Source organism: Penicillium expansum, assembly GCF_000769745.1.
Source record: "Penicillium expansum strain MD-8 chromosome Unknown contig126, whole genome shotgun sequence".
Classification (NCBI taxonomy): domain Eukaryota; kingdom Fungi; phylum Ascomycota; class Eurotiomycetes; order Eurotiales; family Aspergillaceae; genus Penicillium; species Penicillium expansum.
The window spans coordinates 16624-34908 of NW_015971383.1; the positions used below are offsets into that span (position 1 = coordinate 16624).

The 18285-nt window shown below is 48.5% G+C and overlaps 7 protein-coding genes across 7 annotated transcripts; 4 read left to right on the forward strand and 3 right to left on the reverse strand.

Annotated features, from left to right (window-relative positions):
- Positions 1-370: 370 nt before the first annotated feature.
- On the reverse strand, positions 371-897 carry PEX2_037950 (uncharacterized protein; the record flags this gene model as incomplete). The annotated part of the gene is made up of 2 exons (XM_016741070.1): positions 371-762; positions 825-897. 2 exons carry the CDS (start codon positions 895-897, stop codon positions 371-373), a joined length of 465 nt encoding a protein of 154 aa, XP_016596775.1.
- A 1594-nt stretch (positions 898-2491) lies between these two features.
- On the forward strand, positions 2492-3485 carry PEX2_037960 (HVSL domain-containing protein; the record flags this gene model as incomplete). The annotated part of the gene is made up of 3 exons (XM_016741071.1): positions 2492-2738; positions 2794-3019; positions 3071-3485. 3 exons carry the CDS (start codon positions 2492-2494, stop codon positions 3483-3485), a joined length of 888 nt encoding a protein of 295 aa, XP_016596776.1.
- Positions 3486-3886: 401 nt separating this feature from the next.
- Positions 3887-4448, forward strand: PEX2_037970 (DUF3807 domain-containing protein; the record flags this gene model as incomplete). The annotated part of the gene is made up of 2 exons (XM_016741072.1): positions 3887-3910; positions 3966-4448. The coding sequence occupies 2 exons, from the start codon at positions 3887-3889 to the stop codon at positions 4446-4448; spliced, it is 507 nt and encodes a 168-aa protein (XP_016596777.1).
- Positions 4449-5811: 1363 nt separating this feature from the next.
- On the reverse strand, positions 5812-7420 carry PEX2_037980 (neutral amino acid permease; the record flags this gene model as incomplete). The annotated part of the gene is made up of 5 exons (XM_016741073.1): positions 5812-6593; positions 6656-6987; positions 7048-7120; positions 7175-7188; positions 7248-7420. The coding sequence occupies 5 exons, from the start codon at positions 7418-7420 to the stop codon at positions 5812-5814; spliced, it is 1374 nt and encodes a 457-aa protein (XP_016596778.1).
- Positions 7421-11323: 3903 nt separating this feature from the next.
- PEX2_037990 (acetyltransferase SAS4-like domain-containing protein) lies at positions 11324-13293 on the reverse strand (the record flags this gene model as incomplete). Its single annotated transcript, XM_016741074.1, has 2 exons — positions 11324-12498; positions 12558-13293. 2 exons carry the CDS (start codon positions 13291-13293, stop codon positions 11324-11326), a joined length of 1911 nt encoding a protein of 636 aa, XP_016596779.1.
- A 1107-nt stretch (positions 13294-14400) lies between these two features.
- PEX2_038000 (dihydrodipicolinate synthase family protein) lies at positions 14401-15339 on the forward strand (the record flags this gene model as incomplete). The annotated part of the gene is made up of 1 exon (XM_016741075.1): positions 14401-15339. The coding sequence occupies one exon, from the start codon at positions 14401-14403 to the stop codon at positions 15337-15339; it is 939 nt and encodes a 312-aa protein (XP_016596780.1).
- Positions 15340-15782: 443 nt separating this feature from the next.
- On the forward strand, positions 15783-17570 carry PEX2_038010 (beta-N-acetylhexosaminidase; the record flags this gene model as incomplete). The annotated part of the gene is made up of 1 exon (XM_016741076.1): positions 15783-17570. The coding sequence occupies one exon, from the start codon at positions 15783-15785 to the stop codon at positions 17568-17570; it is 1788 nt and encodes a 595-aa protein (XP_016596781.1).
- Positions 17571-18285: the final 715 nt, after the last annotated feature.

The window sequence follows — 18285 nt, forward strand, 5'->3', positions numbered from 1 at the left end:
GTGTTGATACTGTTCATGCTATCCCACGGTCTATGTGCGTATATTAGAAGCGATATCACAAGAAAATTAATCTGAGTGGAAACAGGTATCTAGTTCAACTAAGCTTCAGTCACAACACTAGGCTTGCCTGTAGGATAATATGCGAGATTTAAGCTAGAACCAAAGTGAACTATCAAGTAGAAGTGAAACGTTGATTATTGGTCAGTTGTACTAACATATAACTTGTAGAACGTCGGCAATTTGTGTAAACGCGATTCAAGCTCACATCAGGCATCAAGCATCAAGTACAAAGCACCCATTCTCACTGACCTTACCAGTACCAGTAGTATCATTTTCAGATAGCAATACTTTTTCCAACCATATCACCTTCTTAGACTCCAGAAGTGGCAGGGGGAGTAGGAGGAGTGGGAGGAGTCGGGGGAGTGGCAGGGGCATTTGGGTAGTTGCCGTTACCATAAACGGGACCATAGACAGGACCACTAGGGCTTGGAGGAGTAGGAGGAGTGGGAGGGGTTGGAGGCGTCGGTGGAGCATTGGCAGGATATCCGGGTGCATTGACGGGTCCAGAATAAGGAGGCTGAGGAGAAGGAGGGGTGGGAGGAGTCGGTGGAGTTGGTGGAGTAGCTGGGACTGGAGGGTAATAAGGACCACTGGTGCTAGGAGGATGACCAGGAGCAGGAATAAGAGGAGCATTAGGAGGGGTGGGAGGGGTTGGGGGAGTAGGATTGGCATCGTCGGCATCGACATCACGAACTTCAAGCTCTTCATGAACCCAGATCGGTTAGGAATTATTCTCACTAAGTTTAATGGAAAGGATTACGTACGGTTTCTCGGAGTAGGGGCCGCAATAGCGGTAAAGCTTACGCTAAGGATCGTGAGGATGATGCTGAGCTTCATCTTGGTTTTGTCGAACTAGCGTTCAACTGTGCTGGTTGCTGATTAGCCTTGAATGTTTATATGAAAAGAAAGCTAGGGACTGATCCTCACTGGATTGATTTGTGTTGTTATCAGATTTTTATAGAAAGTTGTTTGATCGAATGAAGCCACGAAAGGTGGAGAATGGCGTTTATTTATAATTAGAGGCTCCCTTAAATCTAACATCCGAACTAGATCTAGACAGTCATCGACCGTTTGAGACATTATGGTGCTTCATCTAGCAAGTCTGATTCTTCGTCTGGTCGTTGGTCTGATGGTGCTATGTATCAATTATATTTGTAGTTGGCCATGCTGTCCAACCGTTGGGATTAGGATATGACCGGGTATAGGTCTAGTTTAATTTTGATAGTAATTTACGGGATTGGTCTATACTGTCTCACTGAAAATGATGATGTGGGGTCCAATGTCATTCTGTGTTGATCGGCTCTATTATGTACATCCCGTACACACTATCCTTCCCCCTAGACTGCCCATGTGACGTTGTACCAATACTCTATTATTTCGTCATCTTGCCGGCAAAAGTACAGGAGCAACTGCCAATATATCAAACACCAGAGTGCCAATCGAAGAAGCCATAAAATTCGCCTGAACTGCTAGCCACAAAACAAACACGAACCAAAACTTGGCCATAAGCACACCACTCCTTGGAGCAGAAACAGATTCGAGTTCATAGACTCAAATGTGGTGTCTTCGCATTTTGAGATGTTCTGGTTTTGTCCAGTAATCGTCCCCTTGATATGTAAGATCCAAGTCAATGTCCCACAAAGCTGTAGGTTCTAGAAGCATTTGATCCCCGCATTCTTGCTCGGCAGATATTTGATTAGCCGTGGATAGTGCCTTGCTTTCTCCTGAACCAGGAAACCAATTTCACTCTGACCGAACTTGAATTAGAGATGCAAGAAATATTCCAGCGTCTGAGCTTGCTTCTGGGCACAGTACCTGGATTTGACGGTCAATCGACGTGAGCAGGAATTAGAATGTTTTGTTGGTGCAATTCAAAATTAGAGTCTTCTGGTACTCTCGCTTGGGTATATACGTATCATTCTATGGGTAATGATGTTCGAGGCTCTTGTTTCTGGGTTTCTGGGGGGCCTGCAACAATTGCGTCGCGCGAGAGTGATGTTTGATTAGCGGTTGTTCGTTTTCGTGGACAATGTTGTTCTACCAGCTTTTGATTATATGAGCCCAGAATTATTTAACAAGAACTACGAGGTATGAGCAGTATCACGACTGTATTAATGTAATGATTGGTGGGCTTTTCTTGTGCACCGTCACTCGGAAGGGTGAGGCACAGGGTTATTGACGTAATTGTAGTAGAATTACAGCTCAGTTATTACATACCTAGGGCCTGGTGACACGGTTTATGGGTAGACAAGAACGAGTGACCGTACAAGAGAACTAGAGATAAATTATCGAAATAAGAGAATCCCAAGTATGAAAACATAAATTTATAGATGAAATAGAAAGCGGTGATTGGCTCCTGACTTTAACTGGCTCCACATCTGAGAAACCAGACCTCCATCAACACAACAACTCCCCTGTCACAACAAATGAGATGCCCCTAGTACAATATTCTGATTCGGAATCCGACTCAGAATCTAGATCTTCTCTCCGCCCAGCCAAGAAACCTCGCCACAACATCAATCCGGGGCCATCGCTGCCGCCCCTACCTGCATCATTCCACAACCTCTATGCCTCGAGCACACGTGTGAGCGTGCAAGATATACCCAGTCTCCATGGCGGTCGAACGCGTGTAATTCCCCATGTGGAAGGAAACTGGCCAACGCATCTTTACCTCGAATGTGAGTGCCAGATCGAAGATGTCATTTCACTCGCACAAGGAGCTAACTTTGATAGGGTACCCGGGGAAAGACGAGCTATCCCCCCTCGAGAATTTCATCACCCACTCTGGGAATGTGCCGGATGAAAAAGCGCCCGTGGTGCACAGTCTTTTACATAGCGATCTTGGTGCCCAACTACCCCTTCATATCAGCCTATCTCGGCCGGTGATTCTGCGCACCGAGCAACGTGCCTCGTTCACCGAGGCGCTGCAAAAGGCTATCCACGAGTCGCATGTTATGTCGTATGTGCCAAAATTACAGACCTTTTAACCATCATCTAATGTTCGAACTAGATTTGACGTTCAACCGGATACTTTATATTGGTCATCTAACTATGAAAAGACACGCTGGTTTCTCGTCTTGGGCATGAAGAGACCGGGCCATGACGGTCTAAACCGCCTCTTAAAGCTGTCAAATGAAACTCTTGCTCGCTTTGGTCAGCCACCACTTTATGCAACCTCCTCGACACAAGGGCAGCAGACCAGTGCATCCCTCCGCAAAGGGAGTAGTAGTATGAGCGGCGAAGATTTCTCGGGATGCTTCCATATCTCACTTGCTTGGAGTCTGTCAGAGCCTAGTGTAAAGGAACGCGAACGGGTTGCTGGGATAGATCTGCAAGCCTTACGGGGGATCCAGGTTGGATTCGATAGTGTCAAAGCAAAGATTGGGAATATTGTCGGTAGCATACCACTAGGAAAAGGCTCATAAGAGGTGGTTTTCTTCCAGTAAATCGGAAGTTGTCTCTTGTGGCCATCTCGGCAATAAAATCCTAAACTCGAGACCAATTACCTATTCAATTTGTTTCAGTGCTTCAGATTCTTTCATCCACCTATCTATCAAGGGATATAGATAGAATAGTCTCTGGCACAAAGTATGCTTTTTTTACCGCCTTTTTCCAGCATCCCCTATCAGAATGGAACTTGGAATCTCACAACTTGCTGTCTCTGTCTTTTATAGAAACAAAGTCGTGGTGATTGCCTCCCTGCCCCTTGACCAGGCGAGAGTGGATCTTCACCTCCTTCAACTTGGTATCGGTAATTACGGTAATATTACCCACCTGATCGCGTCTTCTCGCGACTCCCATCTTTCTCCATCAACACCGGGCCACCATGCAGGTCCCAAATGTAACTCTGGTGAGTTTCTCCGTCAGTAATCAAAGATGTTTCCTAACCTCTCTGTCTTCCCCAGGATGACCTCCAAGCCTTCCAATCCAAACACTTCCCCGGACACCAGCCAGCCGTGTTTCCCCAAGAAAATGACCAGACCACAGACGAGGATCTCGGCTACTACCCAGATGGAGTGAAGCGCACACTCACAGATGAGCAGATTCGGATTTTCAGACACAGCGAAATCCATGCCTTGCTGCGAGAGAGGCAGCTCAAGGATGACGAGGCGCAATACCAAGCTCGCATGCAGTCATCTGTAGATGGTGGATCAGAGGGCAAAGCAGACGCTGCACCGGAAAAGAGAGCTCGGGAAGATGAGTCTCAGGCGCAAGGTGGAGATCAGAAGCGGTCGCAGTCACGGAAGGGGTCTAAAAGACACACCCCGGAGGACAAGCCTTCGAACCTCCTAGACTATGGGAACGATTCTGATCAAACGCAAATGGCAAGGCCACCAGTGTCACGAATGCCTTATCAAGGTCGCAGAATTATCTCCTACGATGACTGATCTAATTTACCTGACATGCGCGATGTTCGAGTTGATTTCCCACCCCCAGGTTGAGTTCCTGGTCAGAACCCCTAATCTTTGATCCAATGGACAAAGTCCTACACTCCTCACGGGTCCCACAAAGCGGTAAGTTATCCACGTTCCATTTCACTACATCCTTGCCCGTTTATGATGAATACATCGTATCATCCTTAGCCGGAAAGCCATACCATCTGCGGATGTGTGAGGCATTGACGACCTTAATCTTCTCTCTGAGGGCTTCTTCATACCTATAAATCACTTGCACACAGTTTCATTTGCAATTCTAACAGTTTATCAGTTACGTTACTTCGCTTCGGGTTCCTCTGATGAAGTTCCACTTATCACATCCGTGCAAAGAACCGCCAGCCCCCCATGCCACAAGAATGCTCTCAGCAGTCCCCTCCTATCTCAGGATGTCCCTAGCGACATAAAGACAAAATAGATTCTGCTAGCCCTGGAGCTATTAGATCGTTTGACGAAAGTACATCCCAGGTCTTGGTGATTCTACACAAAAGAATAGCGACTGGCGCGTCTTTGCCAGTTGATCAATTCACCGGTACAGCTAACCCACATACAAAATTTGCGGTCGCAAGGGCGATAGTGTCACCGTTGTTTGAATATATGACATCCTCAAATATTCGTTCATCCGGCTTCTTGGGCTCTCTCTTTCGTACTTGCTGAAGATCCAGATCAGAACTGTTGGCGTTGTCACAAATGATCAACTTTCTTCATGTGTGTTTACAGTGCCTCGAATCAGGGGACTGCTAGCAGTGAGCATAACACCTGATCTTCGGCTTATCCGATTATGAAGTCCAAATTGATTAAAATGAAATTTCGGTCGAGCTACTTACTATTTATCTTAATTTCGCAATGTTTTCTTTAAGACCTACATGATTCCTCGGCTTCTTCTACTTCCCCTTTTATTCTTACATGAATAGTCGGCTGTGTTTGCGGCATTGTGATGTCTTTTTAGATACATAGTCTCTTTAGATAGTATAAATGCGGTAAAAAAATCTTACTTATATAAGATACTTTATATAGTTATAGGTATCTTTCTATAAACTACCTATAGTATTTAAACCGCTAGTTATACTATTCAAAGGGGAAGAGTCAATTTTTCAGCATATGATTATATTAATACACGTCTATTTCCATGCAGCATCGTAATTTGTATATGCAAGACAGAGCCACCTCGAGCAGCAACTCGAGATCGGCACAAGGTATCGAAGTATCAAAAAGAAAATGCCCCCGAATGCGAAAGCAGAACGCCAGAAACCCCTTCTATACGGTTTTATACAAGCCAAGCTAACCCAGCAGCAAAAAAGCAAAAGCGCACATGCATCTAAGCATTATTCGCACAAGAGAAGCTCGCACTGCTGGGGTTATCATGCAGAGCTTTCCCGGAGACCCAAAGGCCAAGACCGCACAGCGCGGCACCAACAGAAATAGCAAAGAAGTTCAGGAAAGTGAGGGCAATTTTCCTCGGCGAGGAGAACCACTGACCCTTATTCATGAACAACCAAAAGACTCCACTGAAGCCGTAGGTAAACCAACTGGCAAACAGCGCGGTAATCAAACTGAGCAGATTACTGAACACCGGAATGGCGGAGGAAATAATCCACGCCATAATCCACAGCGCGAGGGCAATACCAATCCACGATCCGGTGGCGATCCAGTCGCGCTTGTGCAAACGGTCTGTACCCTGGAAAATACGCAAGTATACATATTTGAACGCGACATGGCCGTTGATCACACCGGCGATGATGATAGTCGGTAGGGAGATGCCGTATGCGACTTTCGCGACCATTGGCGAGGCGGAGCCCAGCGCTGGAGATGTCACGTCGCTGCCGGCGTACCGGTAGATGACTAGCGCGGCGGTGATGTACAGACCCATGTCGATACCTTGCAAGAGAAGGAGGGATTTTGTGAAGTCTCTCGGGTTCTTGAGTTCAGCCATGAGACCGAAGAAGGCTGCGTGGCCGCAGAATGCAAAGACGATGTTGCAGACTGCTGAAAAGCCGTGGAAGAGGTCTGTGTTGACGACTGCAACGACGCCTTGTCCTGGTTTTGTGATTCCGACGGCGATCATGACGATTATGACTGATGTCATGATACTTGCGAATGCTGGGGTTTGTTAGTGGGTTGTTCTTTCTTGAAAGGGAAGGGAAGGGTGAATGGAAACGTACAAACTATAGATAGCCATGACATCTTTTCGAGAGTGCGAGGTAAAGAGCAGATGAAGGAGATGACCATGCCGACGATTCCGAAGACGATGGAGCAAGTGCCGTGGTTTGTGATAGTGTTCATGGCAACGGTGAAGGTCAAGAGGTGACTGGCCATTATGAAGATGAAGAAAATGATCTGTGCAGCGCCGAGGATTTCTTTTCCCCATTTCCCTGCTATCACTTCGCCGGCATCTGCCATCGTGGAGATGTGTGGATATTTCCATTTCATCTGTCCGATCACGTAGCCGGTGTATGTGGCCAGTGAACCTAGGAAGATCAAGACGAGGATCGCGCTGTGAATATAATTAGCTCCAACTCCAATTCCTGTATTGTGAGTCAGAAGGTAGACTTACGGAAGAAGTCCCAGACCTGCGACAGCTGCGGGCAGTGAAAGCACACCCAGTGATACTGTTTCGGCGACCATCACTAATAGAATGTTAGATTGGAGGTTTGAGTTTGATATAGCATGTTATCACATACGCAGACCACATTGCCTGAACAAAATAAGAGTTAGTCACAGAGCTATTGCAATTTTCGAGCTATGCAAACATACCACCACTTGAGTACTTTGTACTTGACTTCAGCGAACTCCTCGTCGCCGAAAGCATCTTGCCTGACTTTCGGGACCTCGACAAACTTCTCAGGATCAGACTGCAAGTCGGCAGGATTGACATAGTGACTCTTCTCATTGGAATCAAAATCCAAACCAATAGGTGAGGAGCTCATAGTGAAGATATCAAAACCAGCGACCTATACCCGGGAAGTAGATATCACGGCGGGAATCGAACGAAAACGCAGCGAACAAAAGCAAATCACTTGATACAACGATTTCAAAGAGAGATAGAGATCTTAAAGGAGGATACTATTCAAAAAACCTTGTAAGAAAAAAAAAAGCACCCACCAAGTCAGTAAATTGAAGAATAAAGAATCCGCCACCCGAAACAGATGTGGATCGCCGACCTGCGGACCGAAACGGCGAATCACCTCGTCGCGACGTAATGGAAAAGCCGAAAGGGACTTGGCACTCTGGATCCAAATGGGCAAATCTGCTGGTCAAAACTGGGGGAAAGGAAAACTTCGCTCCGATGCCGGCCTCCTTATTATAGAGGTTCGTACCTGACTCTGACTCTACAGGGGTTTCATGTCTGGGATGAAAATCTCAAAAACTGTTGAAGATCAGAGGCGAATTTCTCGGCCCACGTGCAGATTTAGAGGAACTTTAAACTTATGAGCCTTATGAGCTTATTTTGATCGGTCTAGCCTATTAAATTAACCTGGCAGGATGTCGTGCTTGCATATCTGCACTAAATTGCACGAGGCGTTCGGATGTAGATAGGGTCGGAGTTGGGTCGTTAGTTCCGGTTTCTAATTATACGATCTCATATTCATATACAACAGTTTAAGTGGATATAGCTATAGGACTTGCATGATTTTGTTATATCAACCCCCAACCCTGTTCCTCTCTTTCATCGACTATAACCCCATCTATCACTAAAAGATGGTCTCAACCACACAATATCCCCCAAATCAGACGTGGTGGGAATTTTGTACCAGGTATCCTTGGTCATGCCATGGAGGTGTTATTTGGCTTCTAATTTAAATAGCTTGATTGTGCTTTGAGCTTGAATGACGCTGTCAGAAAAAAATGGATTGTCCCGAGGGAGAGTTTGAGCGACACTGCCGCATTCCCTGTCGATATCTTCAATTAACATCCACAGTGTGCAGGCAATTGCGAAGAGTTAGAGGGTATAGCATGGCACGATGAACAGCCTGCCAGGTGTAGGAAGTTCTGAGGATGAAATGGCGACGTCAAAGATATGAAGTTCACAATGAAGCCAACGCCCAGAATCTCAAAATGCGAGGGTCGATGCTGCAAGAATCATATTCAGCCCTGGGTGTAAGATACGTCTGCAACTTACTGCAAAGCTTGTTAATTTATTTGTATATCTCTTTCAGCTGGTGATGAGGCTGGAAGTATGACGACCTCGGATTTGGAAATTGTGTTAGCTAGATTCACTTTTCTTCGTGATGATTTCAGGAGCCTGCTAAGACTATTGGCTTGTTTGATCCCATTCGTTTCCAGATTGCTCATGGGTACTCTTCGATTGACTTTCATCGCCATAGGAACCTTGGAAGGTGTTCAAGACAAACATTACATAATAAACCACTGTACTAGCCCTGTATATCAAAGGATCAAAGAAAAGACCCTCGTCTCTAAGGGTCTCCTTCCCATCAACAAATTTTAAGCAACTTCATCATTTTACTTTCTTACAATCCCCCTCATATTACCTCCAACAAGCCGACTCTACAGCAACCATTCGAGTTCCAACACTATGGCATCTACTATTGGTCAAACTCCTGCCTCGCACAGCTCGCCGAGCTTTCCATCGCAGTAAACTCGAAAGAGGCGGCTCTTCTTGCCTTAAGAACTGCCCTAGAAAGGATGGCCTAACCCAAGGGGAAATCACTGCCAAATATCCTAAAGAGTAAGGGTCACCCTCCTACCTGGGATCTCAAAAGCCAGCTACAGAAAGAAGTCATGAAAACACCAACTCCCAAAACCGACTTTCCCCACCTCCTTCTATGCTGGGCATGGCATCACTCACGACAAGCTAAACGGACTTTGGCTTTCTGTCTACAAAAAAAAGAATAAGGTCATCACACCCTCATGAACCCAAGTGGTTGGTCATCATGCTTATCCTTGAGGAAAATACCACAGAGAGTGTGTATGACTCCGAAAAGGTGGTCGACAAGGTGTCAGCGAAATTCCAGAGTGATGTCCCGGTTCGGACGTAAACGCACCAACAAGCTTGGCAACCTACGCCTTACAACCGACCCATCCATGAAGGAAAGCAATGGCATCTCTAGTCTAGAGCCCGCCAACCCACCCCCATCAACACCTCATCTCCAGGTTATTTGTCACGGTGCCATCATGCAAATAATCGAACTCATTATAATCATTGATCTCACCGAGCTCTGGTCTGCCTTATGCTGCTGACAACCTCTCCGAACTCCTGATCCAGGTTGTCGATGACATTCACCAGATTGGTTCTTCGAATGACCTGGGAAGACCATGCCCGATTACTATCAACCATCGATCTAGAGCCATTTCTTACAGCCATCGAGCTCCTCTTCACACATTTGTTCGAGGGGCTTCCTACTTATAACCGACCTTACTGTAAGGTCTGATGTTCCCCACGCTGGGAGTGTGTGCTGGTCATTCGTCTGGTTTTGTGTTCAATCAGCATGTGTTTTACTTGGAAGCCTCAGGACAAGATCTTGATGACGAGAGCGACTTCCACCCCCTCATGGGCGACCAGCTTGATCACATGGCCAAGACCTACCGATCTTCACTGAGTACATAGCCGATGCTGCCCTTACCAGTCTGGTACTCCAAGTGCTTCTCCGAACTCAAAATCAACACCAAGAGGTTTTCTGTCATGTGAACGGAAAAGATATCCCATTTCGGGACCGAGGCCAGAACAAGACATGATCTGGTGATGATCATGCTCATCGATTTCCGCCGATTGGCCCCTGACATGCGGGCTAGCAGACAACTTTCTAGCACCAACTACCAAAGCCTTCATCGTAAGGAATAGAAAAATACTGTTGCCTTTTTTTCGCGACGACACTTACTACAGTGAGTGTGTTGAACCGGTTGAGTACGACATTCCAAGCCATGGATGATGTTATCATATAGAAAGTGACCTATTTAGGCAAACTATCCATTTCAATGAAATATTCAATACAATCCAGAAAGAACTCCGCATGTTTTCCTACACACTTCGATCTATAAGCCATGTAACCCAACTTTTTAACCACCTCAGCTTATATCTACTATTGGGCTTCCTTCTTCACCAACATCATCGTCTAGGTATCCTTCAAGCTCAAGATCTACCTCACCGAGAAGCCGGATAAGCCAGAGCAAAATATCAACACAGATCCTCTTATCTGAAAGCCTCCAGCTGCCCACAGGAAACTAGGCAATCCTAGTCTTAAGATAGAGATGACCCGATATGGCTGGAATGGCACAAACCCATAACCAACAGCCCATGAACTAACAGCCCATGAACCAACACACAAGCTTGTAACTTGGGATATCTAAACTAAGCCAATACAGTCTTGACTTGCATTGGTAATGCAACTTGTAAGCGCTGTCACTACTATTGCAATGAAGGATCATCTCAGCGCCTGGTTAGGTACTATCTTGGATAGTGCATACGAGTTCATGCATGTCGTCAGCACCAACAGCGGCTGCAATGATATCCCGACCTGCATACAGCATATGTACGAATATCTAGAGGTTGGATGATTGTACTAGTAATATCGATTTCAGAATAATAATATCTATTCAATCATCAGGATTGAATATGAACTAGCCGATGTACCTGTACAAAAATAAACAAATGTGGACCTCAGCCAGGAATGCATCCCATCCCATCCATCACTAACCAACACCAACAGCGCCAGCAGACTTCCCAGTCCGGAAACAAGATAAAAAGCAAAACACAGAACACCATGCTAGTAAAAATGCTATCATACAAAAAAAGAAAAGAAAAGGAAAACCACCAACCATCCATGCAGCAGGCACCACCATGCACCATTGTAGAACTCACCAATCACACCCAATCAACCGCCCAAACTCCGCCTCTTAAGTCTCCTCCTTTTCCTTTGCGACTGCTGAATAGAATCCTCATTCAGAATCTCCGGCGCTAGTTCGAATTCCTGTTCCGCCTGTTCAGGGACCGGATATCCGAATGCGAGGGTTGAGCGGGACCCGCCGCGGCGGATACCTTTTGTTGCAGCGATGGCTGCTTCGCGGACGTGTCGTTGGCGGAAGAAGGATGTGAATGGGCCAGGGCGGGGGGCGGGGTTCCAGAAGTGGGAGAGGGAGGCTTGTTGGAGTCGTGGGGCGGGCTTTTGGGTTGAGTTTTGGGTTGGGGCTGGGGGTTGAGGTTGAGGCTTTGTTGGTGTTGGGTTGGGTTTTTTGTGTTTGGGAGTGGGTGTTGGTTCGGGGTCGTTTGTGTTTATGTTGGTAGTGGTAGTGTTGGCAGTGTTAGTGTTAGGGGCGGGTTTGGAGATAGACTTGCGAGCAGCAGGTGTTGTCTTGCGCGATTTAGCAGCGCCAGCTGAGCGAGCTTCTTGATGAAGCTGACGTGCAGCTAAGGCGTCGACATCACTTGGGTCTGGATCTGGCTCTGCGTCTACGTCTGGCGTGCTGTGTGGATCAGTCCCCGGTACCGGAGAGGTATGCACGTCTTCAGCTGGACGGGATCGTTTGCGCGAGCGCTGTTGGGGCGGGACATTGGGTACTGCCTCGGTGCTTGGCACCGGGTGAGCTTTTTCCTTTTCCAGTTTGCGGCGACGCTCTTCGTCTTTCCATGCCTGGAACTTGTTGACCAGAGTGACTAGCTCTTGGATTAAGATATCACGCTTCGGCTCATAGAGCTTCTTGTCGCTTTCGTGAACGCCCGTCAGTCCCATAATGCGTAGCCAGTCATGGCCGCGTAGCTCGTCCAAGAGACGCTCTAGGACTTGCTGTTCGTGCTGTGCGCGGTTGCGCTCGATGTTTCGGAGTTGTTTCTCTTGTCGTTCGAACTTGCGGTGCGCACGGAAATAGGTCTCCTCGCCCAGTGGGTCGATTGCAGGTGTATTCGATGCGGGTGTTGGGAGGGTGATCTTTTCACAGTCGTAGAGCTTCAGTAGCGGGTTACCAAAGGGTGTAGGTTCGGGGTTTGAGCAGAAAGGTAGTGGTCGCGATAGATCGTCCACGAGAGTGATAGTTGTTTTAGCGGCGAGGAATTCTGTATAGTATCCAATGTCAGCCATGCGCTCAATCCACTCCCACGGTCGAGGAACTCACCAGGTTCAGGGACTTCCAGACTGATAATCTGTTCATAGTTGTGGAAATACTGCGCAAGCTCACTCTTGCACCGTGATCCCGTATCGGTCGAACGCAACGACCGTCTCCCCGACCGTGTATCTACCGACGCAGCCTGCTCATCAGGCGTATCGCGCTTGGTATCTCGCGCCGGAGTCGCGCCCTGCACAGCACCCTCTCCCTTGATCGCGTTCTCGTCAACGTCGGCCAGCGATCGATTCTCATTGCGACGAGTCGTGCGGGTCACAGGCGAAACGGGCGGTTTGACCTTAGAGTCCACATTCGCCGGGGTGACAGTGCGCTGCTTCGCGACCGAGGGCGCCGGAGAGATTGTGTCCAATGGATCTGGCGACTCATGCACGCCGCGCAACAAATCTGCACCGGAGGGAGTTCCTGGGTCACGGCGGACGCGTGGGGTCTTGAGGGTCCCATTTCCGTTTGTACGTGTCGCTGGGGTCGTCAATCGGCCGACGGAGGAGGCGACTGTGTCAACGGAGGAAGAGGAGCCGCGACGAGTGCGATTGGAGGTGCGCGGGCGCGAGGGTTTCAAGGAGGTACGGGATTTCGAGGTCGGATCTTTGGTGTCGAGACAATCAGGGGAGCTCTTGCGGTCGCCATTTTCGATGCGCGGTTTCTTTGTCGGCGGTGCCAGACCGTCGGCAGGTTCTTCGGGCGCCCGTCGCACAGAGCGGAGGGAAGACCGCGACAGGATGGCCATTGTTGGGAGATCAGTTCATTGTGTGGTGGATTCGGGATTCCCCAGAGTTTTACAGGGATTTGGGGATGAGTTATGGGCAGAGAAGTTCTTGGCGGACGAGGTGTTTGAGGTGTTCCAAGGTGTTCCAAGGTGTTTAAAGGTGTTTAAAGTGTTGAAGGTGGTTTATCCAAAGGTGTTCTACCTGGACAACATTATCTATTGGTTTATGATTCTATTCACAAATACACAATGCTGTTTTTTCTTCTATTCTTCTATTCAGAATTGATATAATTGATTCAGCCTGTTCAGAGACATCACTAATAGGCAACGACCTACAATATAGGTTGGACCTTCACTCTGCTTTCAATCTACACATTTTAATTCTGCTAGATGACTCCCTTGATCAAATATCCTCCAATAAAAATGGAAAAATATCTAAAATATCTAAAATATTCCCAATATCCCCAATATCTCGGAAAAGACATACCCCCACGGCCCCAGTGTGGGGGACGGCAATCCAACCATTGCCAGGTCGGGATTCCAATCAATTCCCATATATAAGGGGTGCGAGTGGTCTAAGACCTTCATTGGATAACTGTATTTGTCGAGGGTATGTCGGGTAATACATAGACAGTACTTCGTAGTAGTGACAGTAATACCGATATAGCTCTGAGCAGATTCAGGAGTATATCCAGATCGTAGCACAAAGCCTAACACAAGGAGATCTCTCCAGTTTTGTGATTCCAAGAGAGAGAGGAAACTAGAATACTTCCAATCAAGTTAATAAGTTAATAAGTAAAATACCAGTACACATGCGAGTGCTCTATGTACGACGCATCATATACCTCGGGGCTCAACCCCGCATAAAGCGTGGGGGAGGGGGGAAAATGATGTCCGAATGGAAAAGCATCGCTCACACGCAGATTTGCCAAGTTTCGAATGTGAAATCATTCGGCTAATTCATAACCAGTGGGGTAGGACGTGGGGGAAATGCCCAGCTAAATAGCTGTAGATCCGCCAATATTGATTCCCCTCATTGCCCCTCTGATATATTTCTGAGGTTAGTATGAAGATGAGAGAAACTTACAAGTACTAACAAATCAAAAGATCAACCTCACCTCCTCCAAAATGACCAACGGAACAAACCGAAATCCCCTTCCCCACGGTGTCTATGTCCCCACCGTAGCATTCTTCAAACCCGACGAAGAAGTCGATCTCGCAACAGTCGAGAAGCACGCCGTCTATCTCGCCCGCAGCGGCGTAACGGGCCTAGTAACCCAGGGCAGTAATGGCGAAGCCGTGCACCTAGATCGTGAAGAGCGCAAGGCCATCACAGCTGCCACACGCCGCGCCGTCGACGAAGCCGGCTACACCAGCATGCCAGTGATTGCCGGCGCCGGTGCCGCCTCAACCCGTGAGACCATCCAGTTGTGCCAGGACGCTGGTGCAGCAGGCGCCGACGCTGTCCTCGTCCTTCCACCTAGCTACTACAAGGCACTCGTGAGCACTGAGTCCATGCACGCTCACTTCCGCGCCGTGGCCGATGCCTCGCCCGTGCCTGTGCTCATCTACAACTTCCCTGCTGTGCAGTCCGGCCTTGATCTTAGCTCAGATGATATCGTCACTCTGTCCGAACACCCCAATATCATCGGGTGCAAGCTCACGTGCGGTAACACTGGTAAGCTGGCTCGGGTTGCGGCGGCGAAGCCTGATTTCTTGACTTTTGGTGGTTCGGCCGATTTCACGCTGCAGACGCTTATTGCCGGTGGGGCGGGGATTATTGGTGGGGTTGCTAATATGATTCCTCGCTCGTGTGTGCGTGTTATGGAGTTGTATCGTGCGGGCAAGGTTCAGGAGGCGCAAAAGGTGCAGGCTGTTGTTGCGCGCGCTGACTGGTCTGCTATCCAAGGTGGCTTTATCGCTGTTAAGACTGGTCTGCAATCATACCGTGGGTATGGTGGTCTTCCTCGACGGCCTTGTGTTGTCCCCTCTGATAAGGCTGCAGCAGCTATCAAGGAGGAGTTCCGGGAGGGGATGGAGTTGGAAAAGTCGTTGGAGACGGTCTAATAGATATGAAGTAGATTAAATGATACCTGAACTCCCATGTGGAAAGTGTTTTCGAGTGTTTTCGAGTGTTTTTGAGGTGTCAAGGTTGCTTGATAGATCGACATCAGAGTGTGACTGTGTCATTTCCCTGTAAAATCCGACGGTCCGTAGCTCTCCCCCTCTTTTAATATGTGTCCATCTTGTTATCTGAGGAGAGTTGAAGTTGCATGTAGACGTTGCACTTTTTCTTCCTTTTGAATCTTTTGAAACGCATTGACTTGAGTTGGTTTAGTGGCAGATGCAATGTAACAAGGGAGTTCTGTTTATTTTTCGATCTCGATCTGCCCCAGGTTGCATCCTACACACATTCCGATGAAAGATCGGCAATGCAGCTGAACATAAATAACTCTGGCTATCTCCTTGTTTCAGTTTTTCTTTTTCTCATCATCACTCAAATCATCAACATGAAGTTCGCCTCTGTCCTGAGTGTGCTCGGGGCCCTGACGGCTGTTTCCGCCGTTCAGGTGAATCCACTTCCCGCCCCCCGTAACATCACTTGGGGGTCCTCCGGTCCAATCCAAGTCAATCACTTGAATTTGAACGGTCGTCAGTCTCCTGTGGTCACTCAAGCTTGGGAGCGAGCATGGAAAACCATCACCACCCTAGAATGGGTCCCCGCCGCTGTTGAAGCTCCTATCGCCTCCTACCCAGCCTTCCCTACCTCGACCCCTGTGTCCACCCCGATCTCCAAGGCCAAACGCGCGCCCTCCGCAGCCCACAACGTCGACGTCCATGTGGTGGATAACGATGTCGATCTCCAACATGGCGTGGATGAATCCTATACATTGGTGGTGGCCAATGGCAGCATCCGGATCAATGCTCAGACCGTCTGGGGTGTATTGCACGCCTTCACCACCCTACAGCAGATTATCATCTCGGATGGAAAGGGCGGCCTGATCATTGAACAGCCTGTCAAGATCCAAGATGCCCCGCTGTACCCCCACCGAGGTATCATGATGGACTCTGGTCGCAACTTCATCACCGTTCGCAAGATCCTCGAGCAGATCGACGGTATGGCTCTGTCCAAGCTGAATGTCCTCCACTGGCACTTGGACGATGCTCAGTCCTGGCCCATGCAGATGGTCTCCTACCCCGAGATGACCAAAGATGCCTACTCGCCTCGCGAAATCTACACCGAAAGAGACATGCGTCGCGTGATTGCCTATGCCCGCGCGCGAGGTGTCCGCGTCATCCCCGAGGTCGACATGCCCGGTCACTCTGCCTCGGGCTGGCAACAGGTCGACCCAGAGATTGTGGCTTGTGCCAACACATGGTGGTCGAACGATGTGTGGGCGGAACACACCGCTGTCGAGCCGAACCCTGGCCAACTCGATATCATCTACCCCAAGACCTACGAAGTCGTCAAGAATGTCTACCAAGAACTGTCTCATATCTTCAGCGACAACATCTTCCATGTTGGTGGTGACGAGATCCAGCCCAACTGCTATAACTTCAGCACTTACGTCACCGAGTGGTTTGCCGAGGATCCCTCGCGCACCTACAGAGACCTCAGTCAGTACTGGGTAGACCACGCCTTGCCCATCTTCCGAGATGTCGGTGACCACCGCCGCCTCATGATGTGGGAAGACATGGCCATCGCGACTGAGAGCGCCCACGACGTGCCCAAAGACATCATCATGCAGAGCTGGAACAGCGGCGATGGGAACATTAAAAAGCTCACCTCAGCCGGCTACGACGTCGTCGTTTCCTCCTCCGATTTCCTCTACCTCGACTGCGGACACGGCGGCGCTATCACCAATGACCCCCGCTACAACGAGCAGAGCAACACCGCTGGTGGCGTGACCTTCAACTACGGCGGTGGTGGCGGCGACTGGTGCGCACCCTACAAGACCTGGCAGCGTATCTATGACTACGACTTCCTCACGAACCTCACTGCCTCCGAAGCGAAGCACGTTATCGGCGCTGAGTCTCCCTTGTGGTCGGAGCAGATCGACGATGTGACCATCTCCAGCGCGTTCTGGCCTCGCGCTGCTGCGCTGGGTGAGCTTGTCTGGTCTGGTAACCGTGATGCCGCAGGCAGAAAGCGCACCAACAAAATGACTCAGCGTCTGCTGAACTTCCGTGAATACTTGGTTGCCAATGGTGTGATGGCTACTGTGCTTGTGCCCAAGTATTGTCTGCAGCATCCTCATGCTTGCGACTACTATAAAAACCAGACTATAATCTCTTGATTGTGGTTTGAGCTAGACTTTGGTGAACTTCATCGCCGTTGAACTAGTCCTTTTTACTGCCTACTCGTCTGTATATACTTAGTCTAACTTCGATACCCAATACCATTGGAATTTCTTCTGGAATACATGCCTTGTTCGGTATACCATTTCATGTCCACATTCAATCTACAACAGTAGCTGAACCAAAACTATCAACCTGCACCACTAACGCCTCCTATGCATCGAATCCATACCCAATCCCAATCAGGCACCAAACCCCCTCTCCCAGCCCAAACCAAAATCCAAACCCCGGCGTCAACCTCTTCCCTCTCCTTCTCCCTCGCCACCTCCATATATTCATACCTATCGCCCCATTCCAATCCCCCTTGAACAACCCAAAAGATCACAAGACCATTCATCTACCAGAGACCCCACAGACCCTCCTCCCTTCCCAACTCACCCAGCCCACCTCCACAACAAATCCCCCCAAAATCAAAACTGCCGTGCAACCTCCCACCTTAGAACTCATCCTTCGGCCCCGTCCCGGATTCTAGATGGCTTTCGGGACGGGCTTGCTGTATGCAGTATGCATGCATTACGGGGTACTCCGTACACATGTATGTAGTATGTAGTAGTTATGTAGTAGGGGATAGTTATATGTATGTACACATGTTTGAGTACGCAGTACGTAGTGTTCCATGCAGGTCAGGTTGATATATATTACATGATATCATGA